The 15,464-nt window shown below is 40.1% G+C and overlaps 1 protein-coding gene across 6 annotated transcripts in view; it reads left to right on the top strand.

The window, feature by feature from the left end:
- ADGRF1 (adhesion G protein-coupled receptor F1) overlaps positions 1-15,464 on the top strand; it is a 46,702-nt gene that overhangs the window by 11,579 nt on the left and 19,659 nt on the right. For 3 of the 6 annotated variants that reach the window (XM_045842561.1, XM_045842560.1, XM_045842559.1), the window contains 9 exons: positions 1,271-1,401; positions 2,933-2,990; positions 4,050-4,199; positions 4,847-5,020; positions 6,669-6,769; positions 7,597-7,655; positions 10,978-11,129; positions 12,273-12,436; positions 14,032-14,220. In XM_045842561.1, the coding sequence (XP_045698517.1) occupies positions 1,271-1,401; positions 2,933-2,990; positions 4,050-4,199; positions 4,847-5,020; positions 6,669-6,769; positions 7,597-7,655; positions 10,978-11,129; positions 12,273-12,436; positions 14,032-14,220 (1,178 nt within the window). The remainder of the gene's footprint in view (positions 1-1,270; positions 1,402-2,932; positions 2,991-4,049; positions 4,200-4,846; positions 5,021-6,668; positions 6,770-7,596; positions 7,656-10,977; positions 11,130-12,272; positions 12,437-14,031; positions 14,221-15,464) is intronic. The other 3 variants (XM_045842563.1, XM_045842562.1, XM_045842564.1) reach the window with 2 other exon arrangements.

Raw genomic sequence — 15,464 nt, 5'->3', positions numbered from 1 at the left:
ACAAAATAACTTGGGGATAAGTGACTAATTTTGTGGCCATGACTATGTGATGAATTTTATCTAAATTATTCTGAAATAACCATAAACTTGAGGACAGCTTTTTTTTTTTGCAAATTATATTAACTATAAAGAAGGAAATTTGCTGGATTGGTTCATGATGATTTTTATGCTTAAACACTCCAATTCTATCCTTATATTAATCATTCTAAGGGTCCTTGGTTACCTTAATGGTTTTTTGTGGTTTTTTTGAGATGAAAAAGAAGGCTCAGTGAAATATAAAAGGCTGGATATTAAATACACTTAGTCACATAGTTAAGCAAGTCATGATTTTAAAATAGTGTAACCTATGCTAATGTCTCTCCACTGTGCTGTACACCTGAAACTAACACAAAAAAAGCATTGCAAACATTGTAAATGTTTTGTTAATTATCAGAATTAGGAAGTGCGAGGGAGATGATTGATTCTGGTCATGTTGAACTTGTTTTAAAAATGCATTTATTCTTCCATATTTATTTTAGTTGTAGAACCTGCATGCACTCTTGTAAAAAATTGATGTGAACATTTTAAACAGTATAGATCTTTGACCTCTTTCCATTTTTTCTTCTTTAATCTCTTGCCCCAAAGTAAGAACTCTTATCCATTTAGGGTGTGTTTTTCTATTTCTTTTCTCTGTATTTATTGACAAGTGTTTGCACATATAAGAGTACATTGTGTTAAACTTTTACAAATGAATCTTTTTAAAAAGATTGTAATTGAAAGATTGTAATTTTTGTAATTGAAAAATAAAAATATTTATAAATATTTTAGATTTGTAAACATGTAACAAAGACAAATAGTAATTTTTATGGTTTTCAGAATTATGAATTAAGTTTTGTTGTCTTATTTTGGTTTATCTCTATTTTCTATTTTTATTTTTTACAGTAAATATTTATTACTTTACAATAAACAACAAAATTATTCCTTTGGAAAAAAAAGAAAAAGTACAAATTGACCCAGGGGGAAAAAAAAGTCCATGTTTTGTCAAATTTGATCACCCAGAAGAGAGTGCCTAATCGATTTTTTAGTACGTTTGTAAAGACAGACATGTACTAACTTTTCAACAGGAGTGGCCATCACAGTGTCTCAAACTAGGTACATGAAATGGAAAAGTAATTAAACACTTGGGGCTTGTGATCGGCTCTGTTAGGCACTAACATTGTGGGTGCTTAAAAATTTTAGTTTGAACCACTTGTTTTTGTGCCTGAGCTTTGCATGGTACCCCCCTGTCTAGTCACAGACTGTGAGCCCAGCTGTTTGTGTTCAGCGCAGGAACAGGAGAGGGACCTGCTGAAGATGAGAGTTCAAGTGCTGTGGCTCCTCTTTTCCATCTGGGTCACTGAGGGCAGTGATGGCTTCCTGGGGGTGAGTTGGCTATGTCCTGTTTTTCCCACTTACCACCTCTCCTTTCTCCTCTGGTACTTCTAGAATCCATCACTCTCTAGGCAACTGAAACGACATATGTAATAGACATGGAATCACAAGTTCTGGGTTCTTGTTTCAATGTTAGCAACCTTAGCTGTGTGGCCTTCAAGCTTAGATGACCTAACTGCAAAATAAGGATCTTGGACTAAACCATCTTGGACATCTCTTCTAGTTCAACACATTCAATCCTATAGCATCTCTGATGGAGAACAAGCATAAAGATTGGCATTAGCAATCCTCAGACTGTCTGATCCCTATCTATATGTACTTTCTTGATGCTTTTATCTAAGGTCATGGTTTCAGTGTTCTCTATAGGCTGATGACTCCAAAATTTAGATTTTCATCTCAGACTTCTCCCTTGAACTCCACACTCACACATACACTACCTACTTGGTATTCCAGCTGAGTGCCCAATAGGTGTATCAACTTCATATGTCTCAAATTAAACTCTATTTTTCTTCTCACCAAACCTACTCCTCATTTTCTAACTCAGCAAGTGGTATTGCCATTTCTCCAGCTACTTAGGCACAAGATTTATTTTTATGCTTGATTCTTCTCATAATCCATAGCTAAACCATTGGCTCTTCTTTTATTTGTTTGTTTTGGCTTTATCTTTAAAATGTGTCCAGAGTTAAATGCTTCTCACCATTCCATGGCTACTACTTTGATCCACACTTTCATTATCTTTCACTGATATTATTTCAATAACTCCTGAAATAATGCTGTCATTGCTTCTGTGCTTGTCTATTCCCAATATGGCTACAGGACTGAGCTTTCTAAAAAATAAAATATAGACCTGACTAGTGTGGCTCTGTGGGTAGGGTGTCATCCCACAAACCCAAAGGTCACTGGTTTGATTCCCAGTCATGGCACATGCTGGGTTGTGGGCCGGGTCCCTGGTTGGGGACGTGTGAGAGGCAACAGATCAATATTTCTCTCACACATCGATGTTTCTCTCCTTGTCTTCTTCCCTTCTTTACCACTATCTCTAAAAGTAAATAAATTTTTTAAAAATCTTAAAAAAATAAAGTACAGCACATCTGTCCTGTGTTCAGAGCTCTCCAGTGGTTTACCATCTCACTCACGTGAAAGCTAAGCCCTTGCCATAACCTGTAAAGATCTACACAACCTGCCTCCCCAGAGGTACTCTCTGACCTTACTTCCTGCCTTCTCCCCTCACCCACTCCACTTAGCTACTCTGGCCCCCTCACTCCATCTTCACATGCTGGGCATGTTCTTATTCCAGGGCCTTTGATTGTGCTGTCCCCTTGGCCTAGAAAATTCTTTTCCCAGGGATCCTCACTTGTCTACCTCCTTAAAGTTTGTGCTCAAAACTTGCCTTACTGAGACCTCTTGCCACGGCCCCACTGTCCCTGAGTTGGGCTTTAGATGCATGATTTCAATTTATCTGGGAAACCCAACAGGGCATTACAAAGCCCTGCCATAATTATTCTTTTTTTCTTTTTAACAGAGAAATGATGGCATCAGAACAAGAAGAGGACTCACTGTGAATAAGAAAAAGCATCCAGGTGAGACACTGTTGCCAAGAGAATGGGGTTCAAACCCAGTAGTGCTTCTGACTGTTTGTATGGTCTTTGGTACATTATCCAACACCCCAAATCTGTAAAATGAGAATAACAATAATCCTTACTAGCAAAACATTGTGAGGATTAAACAATCTAATAAAGGCATAGTATCCTCCACCATACCTGTCAAGTAGCTGCTCCTTATTTTTCCTTTCCTGCCTTATCTCGATCCCAGCAATGTAACTAATGGGCACAGCCTTCAGTCTGTGGTCTGGTATTTTATTTATGGGTCTGATGTTTCAGTCACTGAAGGTGTTCTCTCATGGAAACAGTGATGCACACAGATGGTTGTTTACAAGCCTTTCTTTGGTGAATTTGGTAAATAATGATGTGCCGATAGTGCCATAGAACTTAGCCCTGTGCAAGGCTATATAGTTCTTCAGGAAAATGAAACAAAAATTTAATTTGGAATGTCATGAATACATTTTCTCTGATAGTAATAACACAGCTAGTATTTATTGACTTGTTACTATGTACCATGCATCATTTTAAATGCATTTGATGAATTAAATCCTCACACTGTCCCTCCGAGTTAGATACAATGATCATCTATGTTACACATAGTGAAACTGAGGTATAGAGCTAAGGGGTAGGAGGCATGATTCAGACCAGAGGGCAGGGGAAGGTGAAGAGAAGGGTGACGAGGATTTTCTTACCTCTTCTCCCTTCATCTTTGACACCTGAAACTCTACTCTGGATGTGTCCTGAGGAAGTGTGTCAAGTCAGGAGGGTGATGCAGGGGTGGGTCAGAGACTGTGGGAACAGCTGGACTGACAGAAATGAGAGGGTGAACATATGTCAGGTATATGGGGGACAGTCTGCATGTGCTTGTCCTGGACACTCATTTTCAGTCAATGTCTGGATGAGCAGAAGTCAGTGACAAGCAGTGTGGAATCATCCGTGACCTCCAGGCTGAATCTGGTGACTGCCTCGTGGCCCCCTTCTCTGCAGTATTTCCCTCCTCGACTGCGAAGGAGGCTTCTGACTGTCTTCTCTCTTTAGACCCAGTGCAGGAATATGAGCTGCTGCTTCAGGTGGCTTATAGAGACTCCAAGGAGAAAAGAGAGTTGAGGAATTTTTTGAATCTTCTGAATTCTCCATCATTGTGGCTGCATGGGCCAATGAAGATTATCAGAGCAAAGGCAACCACGTGTAAGTCAGCTCTCTGGGGACTGAGAGTGGAAATGGGGAAGGTGGGCATATCAGTTGGCATAGGGTAGGTTATGCTGTCATGTGAAAACAATCGTCTCTGCACCGTCTGTGGCTTACAAGAATAAATGTTTTGTTTCTTCTTTGTGCTACATGTCCATTACAGGTTGCAGAGGGGCTGAGTTTGTGGTGGTCCCTTGGGGACCCAGGCTGATGAATCAGACACTTCTCAGATATGCCCACTTAGAGACAAAGGGGAAAAAGGAGCTCTGGAAGGCTTGACATTGGCAGTTCAATTTTCTAACTCAGGAATGACACACACTAATTCTGGCCACGACTTACTGGTCAGAACTGGTTTCATGGCCCCAGTCAACCTCAGAGGCCAGGTTATGTAGTCCTAGAAGAGAGCACATGATACCTGGCAAACAGCACTAATGACCAGGGAAGTTCAAAGATTTGTTGAAAATGAGGGTTCTCAAAATGTATGGTGCCCAGTCCAGCAGCAACAGCAGCAGCCTCAGGGCTCCATTCTTCCAGCTTTTGATGAGAAGTCCCTGATTCAGAGTCTAAGTCAGAGCCAAGGATCAGAATTCAGCAGTAGTCAATTTATTAACCAGGCCCCATGAAACCAAGCTCTGTTTTTTGTGCAGACTGCAGCAACCAGAACGGGTTCCTACGGTGTGCCTGTGAGGATGGCTATTCCTGGTTTCCTCCTTCCTGCCTCAATCCCCAGAAATGCTACCTTCACATGGCTGGATCACTCCAGAGTTGTGACTGTCACCTCAGTAACCTCACCCAGAGCATCAATTTCTGTGAAAGAACAAGTAAGCACATGAAGATACCAGGAGGGGATCCCTGGGCTGGGGCCTCTTCCAACACAACATGTGACAGGAGGGGGACTCTAGCTCTTTGTGGATGTGTTTCTCTGTCTCCCTGAGCAGAGCTAGTGTTTGCAAGGAGGTTGAAGGGCAGAGATGACATACCCTGCCAGGTTTGGCTGGACACAGTGAGAGCTGCGCTGGTGCTGAAAATTCAGAAATGCAAGTCTGTCTTTGGGCACCACTTCAACCTAGCTCCAGCTCAGCTCTGCATATCTATGCTTCTTTTGAGATTTAATGAGATTCACTGAAATCCCAGGTCAGGAAACTGCTCGAGCAAATACAATTTTTCTTCCTACCTCGTTTCAACTCTTTCATCAATTTTCAGAAAAGAGAAGTGTAGCAGTATAAGAGCAGGGAGGAATGCATAGTGATTATATTGAAGGTAATGCTTTAAATCGCCAACAAATGCATGTACTGAATGCAACGCCAAAACAAAAGTCTGAAGTATAGCCTTGGTAACCAGTGGAAACTGAGGGAGCTCCTGGTGATTTAGGTTTTTGTTCAGTGAATGAGGTGGTGAGCTCAATGACATGGGCTCAGGGCTCGAAAGACTTGAAGAAGTTTTCCAAAAACTAGTCCAGTTATCCTAAAGCTGTGGATTTTGGTAGAGCTGAGCAAAGAGTGAGGGAGGACCAGCAATAGCCCGGTTTTCAAGGGTGCCCCCGGCTCCCCTTCCCAGGACTGCAGCAATTCAGGTGAAGGCAACATGTATTTATAAGCACCATCTTTACAGCCAGAGCTGGGCAAATTCTGGGAGGTCACCATGAACCATTTCTCTTGCTATCGATGAATTAGCAGGCTATGTGGAAAGGCCAGGATGTTAACACAAGAAAGAAGACAATGTAATTTCTTCAGCAGTGTTGATGAAAGCCTACCGTTTGAAAGGTGGTCCATGTCTGGTTCATCTTCTAAAGATACAAAGATGGAGCAGACAGGAATAACAATGATAAGGAGCTTCCCGAAGTAGAGCGGGGACACACATCCCTGAAACATGTTCACAAATAGATGTGTGAGTGCAAGAAGCTGTAAGGCAGCTATGGATAAAGTATTGCAGGAATTTAAAGGAGGGAGAGACTCTTTGTATCTGGAGTCAGCGAAGGCTTTGGAAAGGAGGCTTTCACTAGGCCCTGAATGAAGGATAGAGAAGATATGTCCACACGGAGATGGGAAATGATCTGCCCCAGGGCAGAAAAGCACCAGTGATAGGTAAGCAAGGGGTATGTTGGAATTAGCAAGTAGTGATTTTTTTGTTTGTTTTTAAAAATTTTTAATAGGGCGATGTTTAAGCTCTGTGAATAGATGGGGATATATTGCAGTGTGAAGACCGCCTTTTAAAGTCACATGTGAGTGGTCACACGTTTTCTACTGACAAGGTTGTCTGGGTTACCAGCACTTTCCCATAATGTTCCAAACCACAGTTGGAAATTCTTGTTGCGAGCTTCCGGTGTTGCTTTAGGTGAACATTCGTTATGAAAACAAATTGAAAGACTGATGTTGAATAGATGGGTTCCAAGTTGTACTTCTGCAATTTTATGCTATAATAAAATCAAATGAGTAATTTTTATATCTATATATTTTTTATTTCCCATAGAAGTTTGGGGCACTTTCAAAATTAATGCAAGATTTACAAAAGACCTTTTGAATTCGTCTTCTGCTGTATACTCCAAATATACCACTGGAATTGAAGTTCAAGTAAGCACCTTCTACTTATGGCATAAAAAATTGTTGGCTGAACATAAGTTCAGATGTTTTCAATTCAACATGTTTATTTAATACGTATTCTCCATTATTCCTTTTCACTGGGCTATTACATAGTAGCTAATCACTCTGCCCTCAACTGATGCACTTTGAATGAACATTTTCTCTCTGAGAGAGTTTAGCAGTTGAATCCTGTTCACTTCTTTTGTGTTCAGTTTTGTTCATTTACTTGAGTAATATTGAGCCAAGGCTTCTTGATTACTTTCTGTTTTTATATTTGTCAAAAGAAATTTTTCATGATCTAAGCTCGAGTGTCAGCATCTGGAATTGGTTCTGTAAAGAAACCTCTCTCATTAGAGGCTGCAGAGAATTCCTGGGCAAAGTCCTGGGCTTCATCGTGAAGTCACATAAAACTCGACCAGAGCACCTCAGCCTGGGACAGTGGTTCAGGTGCGGGTCTCGCTGAAGACGTGCACAGAGACTTGGCAGATAGATTCCATTTAAGCATCAATAAAAAGGCTCATTTGTGGGGAGGATAAAATAAATTTTGGGTGAATTTATTATTTTATCTGGCACTCAATTCATCTTTGAGTCTAAGCAGTTGATTTTTCAATTTTTATCAGCAACCTCAAAAATAAATTATGTATGTGTGTACATTCTTAATTGTCATTTTATAATGTGTAACTACCTCCCGCTGTATCTTTTTTTCCTTTGCTCAGTGCTTCTGTTGGTTTATTTATTGCCTGCATCCATGTTTTGCTCAAATGTTTTTCTTGTGTGGGGACAAAGATCAACATACTGCCCCCCTTTTTTTTTGTAAGCTTAAAGAAACATACAAAAGAATTCAAGGCTTTGAGTCGGCTCGTGTCATTCAGTTTCGGTAAGTAACACAATGCCCAAATCAAGGGCACTCAGGTTTGTGCACCAGCCCCACAGATTGCCTCGTGCTGTCGCCAGGTGCCTCTGACGGAAAGTAGGTCAGACGTGGTCTTTGTAGTGGGATTCTTACCAAAACTGGACAAAAGCCTGTCATGCTTTAAAAGGTGTGAAAAGGAAACCATATATTCTCATGTAAATGAGTTTAGAAACTTAACATATTAAATGGCATTCTCAAAGCTCTGGATCAGAGAATAGAATAGAAAATCCCCAGTAGTGGGGCGGAACTTGGAAGGAAGCAGGGGACTCTGGGGTGCTGGAAGGAGTGAGGGGTGGGGGTGACGGTGGCAGAGGGATGGACTTTCTCCTTCCATGACCACAGTGGGCATGCTGTGTAATTGGGAGCCAGAGGGAGGCTTTGGATCAAATAGTGTAGCTTTGTGTAGATATCATGTATATGCCATAGTCCAAGACCCCACAGTCATTGTCTACAGCAAATAAAGAGATATTTAGTAAATCATCCTTTTGTTTATACTTTAATTCCAAAGTTACTTGGTTAGTTAACCATGTGTGTATTGATTACCAACTATTTATAGTCTGCTTGAAAGAGGAAGTGACTTAGAAGTCAGAGGACTTGACTTCTTATATGATTTTTTTCACAGTTAACTCTAACAACTACAGGAAATTTTCAACATCATTTGCTATAAATACGTTGTCCTAGATATTATCCTTTAGTTATTCATGACCTTATAATGTCTTTATAATCAAGGCCCATATGTATAATTTTCTTTAAATCCAATGCTAGGAAAAACACAACTTATTTTCTTAAATTGAGTCTATATAATTAATCATTTTCCTGTTAGACTTTACTGTCATTGAACTCATGGACAAAATTAAAACTCAATCACAATAATTTCTATATTCCATATTCATATTTCTTCTTTTTTGTGGTCCTGGTTTTCCATTTATACTTATAACATATATTCCATAATATATATCTTATAAGCTGTCTCCAATAATTTTTAGTGAAAATCACTGTTAACATAAGCATTAAATCTATAAAATACAACTATGTAGGGTTTTCAATTTACTATATGATTTAATTTCTCACTGTCTCAACTTATTTATCTGTCAAACAGGACTGTTAATACTTGTGGAACCTGATTTAACCTCATTAAATCAAATGAAATAAGTAAGCAGGAAAATACTAGCTCAGATGATTAGAGCATTGTTCCGATACACCAAGCCTGTGGGTTTGATTCCTGGTCAGGGCACATACAAGAAACAACCAATAAATGTGTAAATATGTGGAACAACAAATCAGTGTTTCTCTCTCTCTCTTTCTCCCTCCCTCTGTCTAAAATCAATAAAAAAAATTTTTTTAAAACAAAGAATATAATAACAGGGCTATATCAATGCAAAGATATTATGATTATCACTACATAAAAATGTATTTGGATTTATTTATACATCATGAGTGGTAATTCAATGTAGTGATTAAGAATTTGAGCTTTGGGGTGTCAGACATTCTAATCCATCAATTAATAATGAATAATTAATAATTACCTGACTCAACTTCTCTTTGGGACTCAGCTCCCTTATCTACAAAGTGGGGATAATACAGTGTTTATCTCATGAAGTTACTGCAGAATTAACTTACTTAATATACGTAATCTCACTCGCTTTCATGACTTCAAACACCACCTGTAAGCTGATGGTTTCTAATGTATTACTCAAGCTTGGCCTCTCTCCTAAACTTCTGACCCAAATATCCAACAGCTTATTATGGTCTCCACTTGATGCACCAGTAGGCATGTCAAACATAACATGTCAAAAATGGGAGTCCTCCAGCTGGTCTCCTCGTAACCTTAAACCTACTTCTCCCACCTCAGTTACAGTGTTGCCATTTTCCCAGTTGCACAGATCCAAAGCTTGGAGTCATCCTGAAACTTTTTTATTGAGGTATAATTTACATCCAGTGATGTGTTCTGACCTTAAATATACAGATTAGTAAACTCTCATGAATGCTTGTAGAAGCTACCTCCTATCCACACAAAACTTTTCCATCCCCCCTAAAGTTCCCTTGTGCCTCCTTCTAGCTAATCTCCATGCCCACCTCTACCCCTACCAGAAATTACCACTGATCTTATTTTAGCCAACATGAGCTAATTTTGCCTGGTCTGCAATTGCATATAAATGGAGTCACGCAGTGCATAGTATTTGTGCATCTGGCTTCTTTCATTCAGCATATTGTCTTTGAGATTCACCCTTGTTTTTCTGAGTGTCAGCCCTTCCTTCCTTTCATTGCCCAGTAACGCCCCCTTTATGAAGTACTACAACGGGTCCATTCCCTGCAGTCATCCTTGACTAGTGTCTTTCTTCCCTACCTGAAATCTACTCCATTAGCAGTTCCTATGGCTCAGTCTTCAAGCACAACAGGAATCTGGCCACTTCTCCCACACACACTGCTACCCAACTAGTTCTCACCATCACTTCCTCTCCCCTACCTAGTCTTTCTGCTTCCCTTCTTGCCTCCCTTTAGTTTATTTTCTACACATCAGACACAGTAATGATCTTAAATGACAAGTCTGATTGTTTCACTGACTTTTAATAAAGAATAAAACATTTTAATAAAAAATAACATTCAAACTCTAGGGCCCTCTGTGATCCAGTTTCTGGCAACCCCTCTAACATGATCTCCTACCCATCACTCTCTTGCTCACTGAATAGTTATGTCTGTCTTTCTTTGTTTTGTCTTCTGACTTAAATTGATATATTCAATGAGTAACTTATTTTCACCTGGGGTTCTTAAAATCCACATTGAAACCTTTAGGCATTGAGAAGCAATCCCAATTCTTCACTTGACATCTAGTCTTTAAATCTGTCAAGCTCATAGATCTCATAGATATTTTCCTGCCTCAGGCCCATGCATGTGTTGGTGTGTTGCCCCAATGGTCTTTGCACCACTGGCCTTTTCTTCTCATTATTCAGGCCTCAGCTGCAAAGACCCTCTGCACAGAGAAGCCTTTCCTGACCAGTCTTATTTAAAGAGGGCCTCACATCTACATGCTAGTCTTATCATTGTACCTGTCTCTCATAACACTTAATAAACACAATGTATATATTATATATTGTATAAATACTTATACACAGTGGTTACTAGTTTCTTATTTGCTTTGCCTTCTCCAGCAGAATGTAAACTGCATGAAAGCAGAGACCAAATATGTTTGATATATGTTTATGGACTGAATGCCATGCACACACCAAGTAGACTTTGACTGACTGACTGAATGAATCTCACTTTCCTTTCCACGTAATCATTACAGAGATGGAAGCATCATTGTTGGGTATGAAGTTGTTGGCTCCAGCAGCACGTCCGAGCTGCTGTCAGCCATTGAGCAGGTGGCTGAGAAGGCTGAGGAAGGCCTTCAGAAGCTGTTTCCACTAGAAGATGACTCTTTCAGAGTATTCGGAGAAGGTAACCCTAAATTCCCACCCTCTGTTTAGCTTAAGGGAGTCCTTTAATTGGTAGCTCATTCACATCTTTAGGAAGTAGATTGGAGAGGTTTCTGATACAGAGTTATTTTAAGACTGACTTTCAGTAAAAATGGGCCACTGTTTACCATGAAACTCAATTTCAGCTGATTAATTCAGACCCTTGCTAATCAGTGATCTGATCTCTACTATAAATGTTGTGGAAGATTGATTTCACTGCTGGCTATGATGGAAATGACTCAGCAATAGTTTACTGGTACACATGTTGAAATATCTCTGGGGCTGGCAATATTCCCGAGTAATAGTCCAGAAACCAAGGAAAGAATGCATATATCCACATCTTTAACACTCACACAGACACACAAACACACAGAGACACAAACATACACACGCTGCTTCATTTCTTCAGGTATCTTTTTTCTCTTTTGCTTCTTTACATTCAGTCTTAAACCTGTCTTATCAAAATTTGTGCCCCTTTCAACAGCACGTATTAAACAAGTATTTACTAAGTGTTTAAAGTGTCTAGGCACTTAGGACACAGCAATAGGGTAAACACATGAAAAACACACAGCTCTTGTGGATCTTCCATTCAAGGTCCCCTCCCAGTCCCGATCACGGGAAGACTATATTATTAAGGGTCAGCTGCAAGAGTAACTAGTGTTTTGTGGAAGCTCTTAAAGGGGTACAATGTAGGACATGTTACCCCCAAATGGGAACTGTCCGTCTTTTAACCATATTGTCACTGCTTTGTTCCATAGTGTTTGGAAGACTTTTTGGTTTTCTAGCACTCCCTTAAAGAGCAAAAACATTTGCTGGGAGGGGTCACATCTGTCTTATTTTCACTGACTATTAGCACATATTAGTTGATAGCCCACTAAAAGTAGGATTACTGGCACAGATCAGACACCTGGAGGGAAAGGGCCAGCCTCACGGAGAGTAGGGCATGAGGAGGGAGAAGAGGATGCTGATAGGGATGAAGCTGGGCATCAAAGTTAAGCTTTTCCTACTCTTGAATTTTTCTGGGAATTGTATCTGGAAATATGATTTCTAAAGCATAGCTTTATGATTTATAGAGAGTGCCAGGATATTCACAGACATTTCCCCTCTCTGCTTCATTCTTTTCCAGTTCAGTGTAACAGCATTGTTTTTGGATTTGGGTTTAAGAATGATGAATATACTCTTCCCTGTAGCAGCGGCTATACTGGGAACATCACAGCCAAGTGCCAGCCTTCTGGGTGGCAGGTCATTAGGGAGACCTGTGTGCTCGCTCAGCTGGAAGAACTGAAGAAGGTAAAGCATTTCCACCTTGCAGACTTGCCCTGGTTTTGAGTATTAGAGTGGGTACCTCCCACTGAGCATGGCTAGGTGGAGGATAAAATACATCAGTTTGTCTCATTTATAAATACACAGAATGCAAGGGAGACTTCAGACCCTTGTAAACTCAAGAAGTGTGAGCATGAGTGACAGAGTTGAAGTGGCAGCTGAGAAGCTCAGATACTGTCAGACTTGATGGTTTTGGCAGGGAGAGGTTCTGCATTTGAGTGAATCAATGCTGAAGAAGTCTATAATAGAAGGTAGAAGTCCAGAAAGCCTGAGAATCAAAGACCCACGTGAAGATGTGAGTCAAAAGTTGTAGACTTAGTCCAAGTGAGAATGTACACATATCAGAAACCAGGGCAGGTGCTGGGGTCAGCCAAAGGTGAGCTGCATAGAATGATACAACTGCAGTGGATCTTAAGGGTAATCTGTTTTATCAAACTCTTTTTACAGATTAGGAGACGAAGGACTAAGTGGCTAACAGTTGGTCCCTCTGATAGTCATTTGATTTCCAGTCCAGTGCTGTGACCTTCACACGATGTTCTCTTTGGAAGGTTCAAGTACTTGAGGCAGATAGATAGGAGCATATGGTGAGGAATTAGAACCCAAGTCATAGAAAAAACTAGTTCACAGCACTGTTCTGCAAATAGAGCTTCCTGTCAGGCAGAACTTCTGTCTCAGCCAGAGGCTCTGCTATTGCCGTACAGAACCTCACAATGGTATTCATTAAAGGACTGTGGAATGTTCACTTCTCCCTCTTTGGAACTCAGTTTTCTCACCTGTAAACTGGGCAGGGAGATTGGACCAGATGTCTTCTATGGTCCATCCTTGCTCTTGCCTTCTCTGCCTCAGTTATGCATGTGGACCGTGTCTATTGAGGGCGTGAGGGTGAGGGCAGGCAGATCCCAGGTGCCCTGGGCAAAGAACAGCACTGTCAGCCAAGAAGAGCAAAAAGGAAACCATATAGGATCTGGGTTTCTTGATTCACTTGTTTTGACTGAAAAGGAATTTCAATTTTTGACAGCCTTCCAAGCTCTCCCAGAGTGGAGAGAGCAGATGGGAGCTTTAAGGAAGAAGTAAAATTCCAAACCCAGTGACAAAGTAGAGTCAAATCTCCATGTATGTCCCTCTATCTTCCCATCCTACAAGGATTTCTCAGCATAGTAGTGTGAATATGACAGGATTTAGTGCCACTTCCTAGCTGGGTACTGTTTGGAAAGTCACCGAATCTCTCTGAACACCGGTCTCCATATAATTAGGACAATAACTTATATGAAAATGCCTTTAAATAAATCTTGTCAAGTTTCCAGTTCCTTAATGGCACCTCCCTCAAAGGGTGGTGTAAGGATTAAATCAAAGAATCCCTGGTAAAACATGTAGTGCAGAGAGTACCAGCTCTGAAACACAGAAGCACTAGGTAACAGCCATTGTTATTAACATTATACAGTATTCCACATTGTAATGCACTATACAAATAAATGTTAGTGATGTGGTCAAGCAATCTGACTTAAATCTGATGGACCACAAGCATATGTATTTTTTTTAGAACTGAACCATCTTTTTCTTAGAACTTCAGTGCAATTGCACACAATGCCACTGAGGCAGCAATGTCATCCATGGTGAGAAATCTCTCAGTCATCGTTCAGCAAAACCCATCAACCACAGCTGGGAATCTGGATTCAGTGGTGTCGATTCTGGGCAATGTCTCCTCTCTGTCACTGGCAAGCCACTTCAGGGTGTCCAATTCGACAATGGAGGTATGGTCTGCCTATGCTTGAAGGGCCCACTTTATTTACTACTTTATTTATTACTGCTACCATTTAATATTTTGTTTTAATTATTTAATTACAATTGACATTCAATATTATATTAGTTTCAGGTGTACAGCATAGTGGTTAGACATTTATGTAACTTACAGAGTGATTTCCCTGATAAGTCTAGTACCCATCTGACACTGTATCATAATGTTGTTATAATAATATTATTAACTATATTCCCTATGCTGTACTTTATGTACCTGTGACTATCTATTTTGTAACTGCCAATTTCTACTTCTTAATCCCTTCACCTTTTTTATTTAGTCCCACAAATCCCTCCCACCTGGCAACCCTGAGTTTGTTCTCTATACCTATCAGTTTGTTTCTGTTTTATTTGTGAATTTATTTTGTTTTTTAAATTCCACTAATAAGTGAAATCATATGGTATTTTTCTTTCTCTGTCTAACTTATTTCACTTAGCATAGTACCTTCTAAGTCCATCCATATTGTTGCAAATGGTAATATTTCATTCTTTTTTATGGTCAAGTAACATTCCATTTTATATGTGTGCCATGTTTCTTTATCCAACAGTCTCTTCATGGACACTGAGGCTGCTTCCATAGCTTGACTATTGTGAATATGCCACAGTGAACATAGGGATGCATACGTCTTTTGAATTAGTGTTTTGCCTTTCTTCAGACATATACTCAGAAGAGGGATTGCTGGGTCATATGATAGTTCTAGTATTAATTTTTGAGGAACTTTCATACTGCTTTCCACAGTGGCTGCACCCATCTGTAGTCCCATCAACAGTGCATGAGGTTTTTGAAGGGCCCACTTTAATGCTCTACCTCATGGGAGGAATGACAAAAGCCTGAGTTGGGGGAAACTTTCAAAAAAGACTGAAGGGCCATGCAACAGTCCTTGTGTGATTTTTTTTATTGCATCCTCCACATGTATGAGGAACTCATGAGATCTGTTCTGTAAGTTCAAAATAATAGGAGCATCCTCTAGGCAGGCTGGCTGGGCAGCACCTGGCTTAGAGAAAGGGATGAGGCTCTGCACCCGATGATGCTGTGTGACACAGGTGCCAGCTCTTTGATATCTGTTTGCTGTCTGCAGTTGTTCTGTCCATGGCCACAAACTCTGACTTTAGTCATATATATTTTAAGGCTTCATCTGTTTTGACTGGGAAATTTATCCTTTGGTTTGAATCTTTTAAAATTAACTTAAAATTATAGAAA

The sequence above is a fragment of the Phyllostomus hastatus genome, unplaced genomic scaffold, assembly GCF_019186645.2.
Source record: "Phyllostomus hastatus isolate PE091 unplaced genomic scaffold, TTU_PhHast_1.1 phas_contig_40, whole genome shotgun sequence".
In the NCBI taxonomy this organism is placed as follows: Eukaryota; Metazoa; Chordata; class Mammalia; order Chiroptera; family Phyllostomidae; genus Phyllostomus; species Phyllostomus hastatus.
Note: the sequence above shows the minus strand (reverse complement) of the source record. Positions and strands in the feature narration are given on the sequence as shown.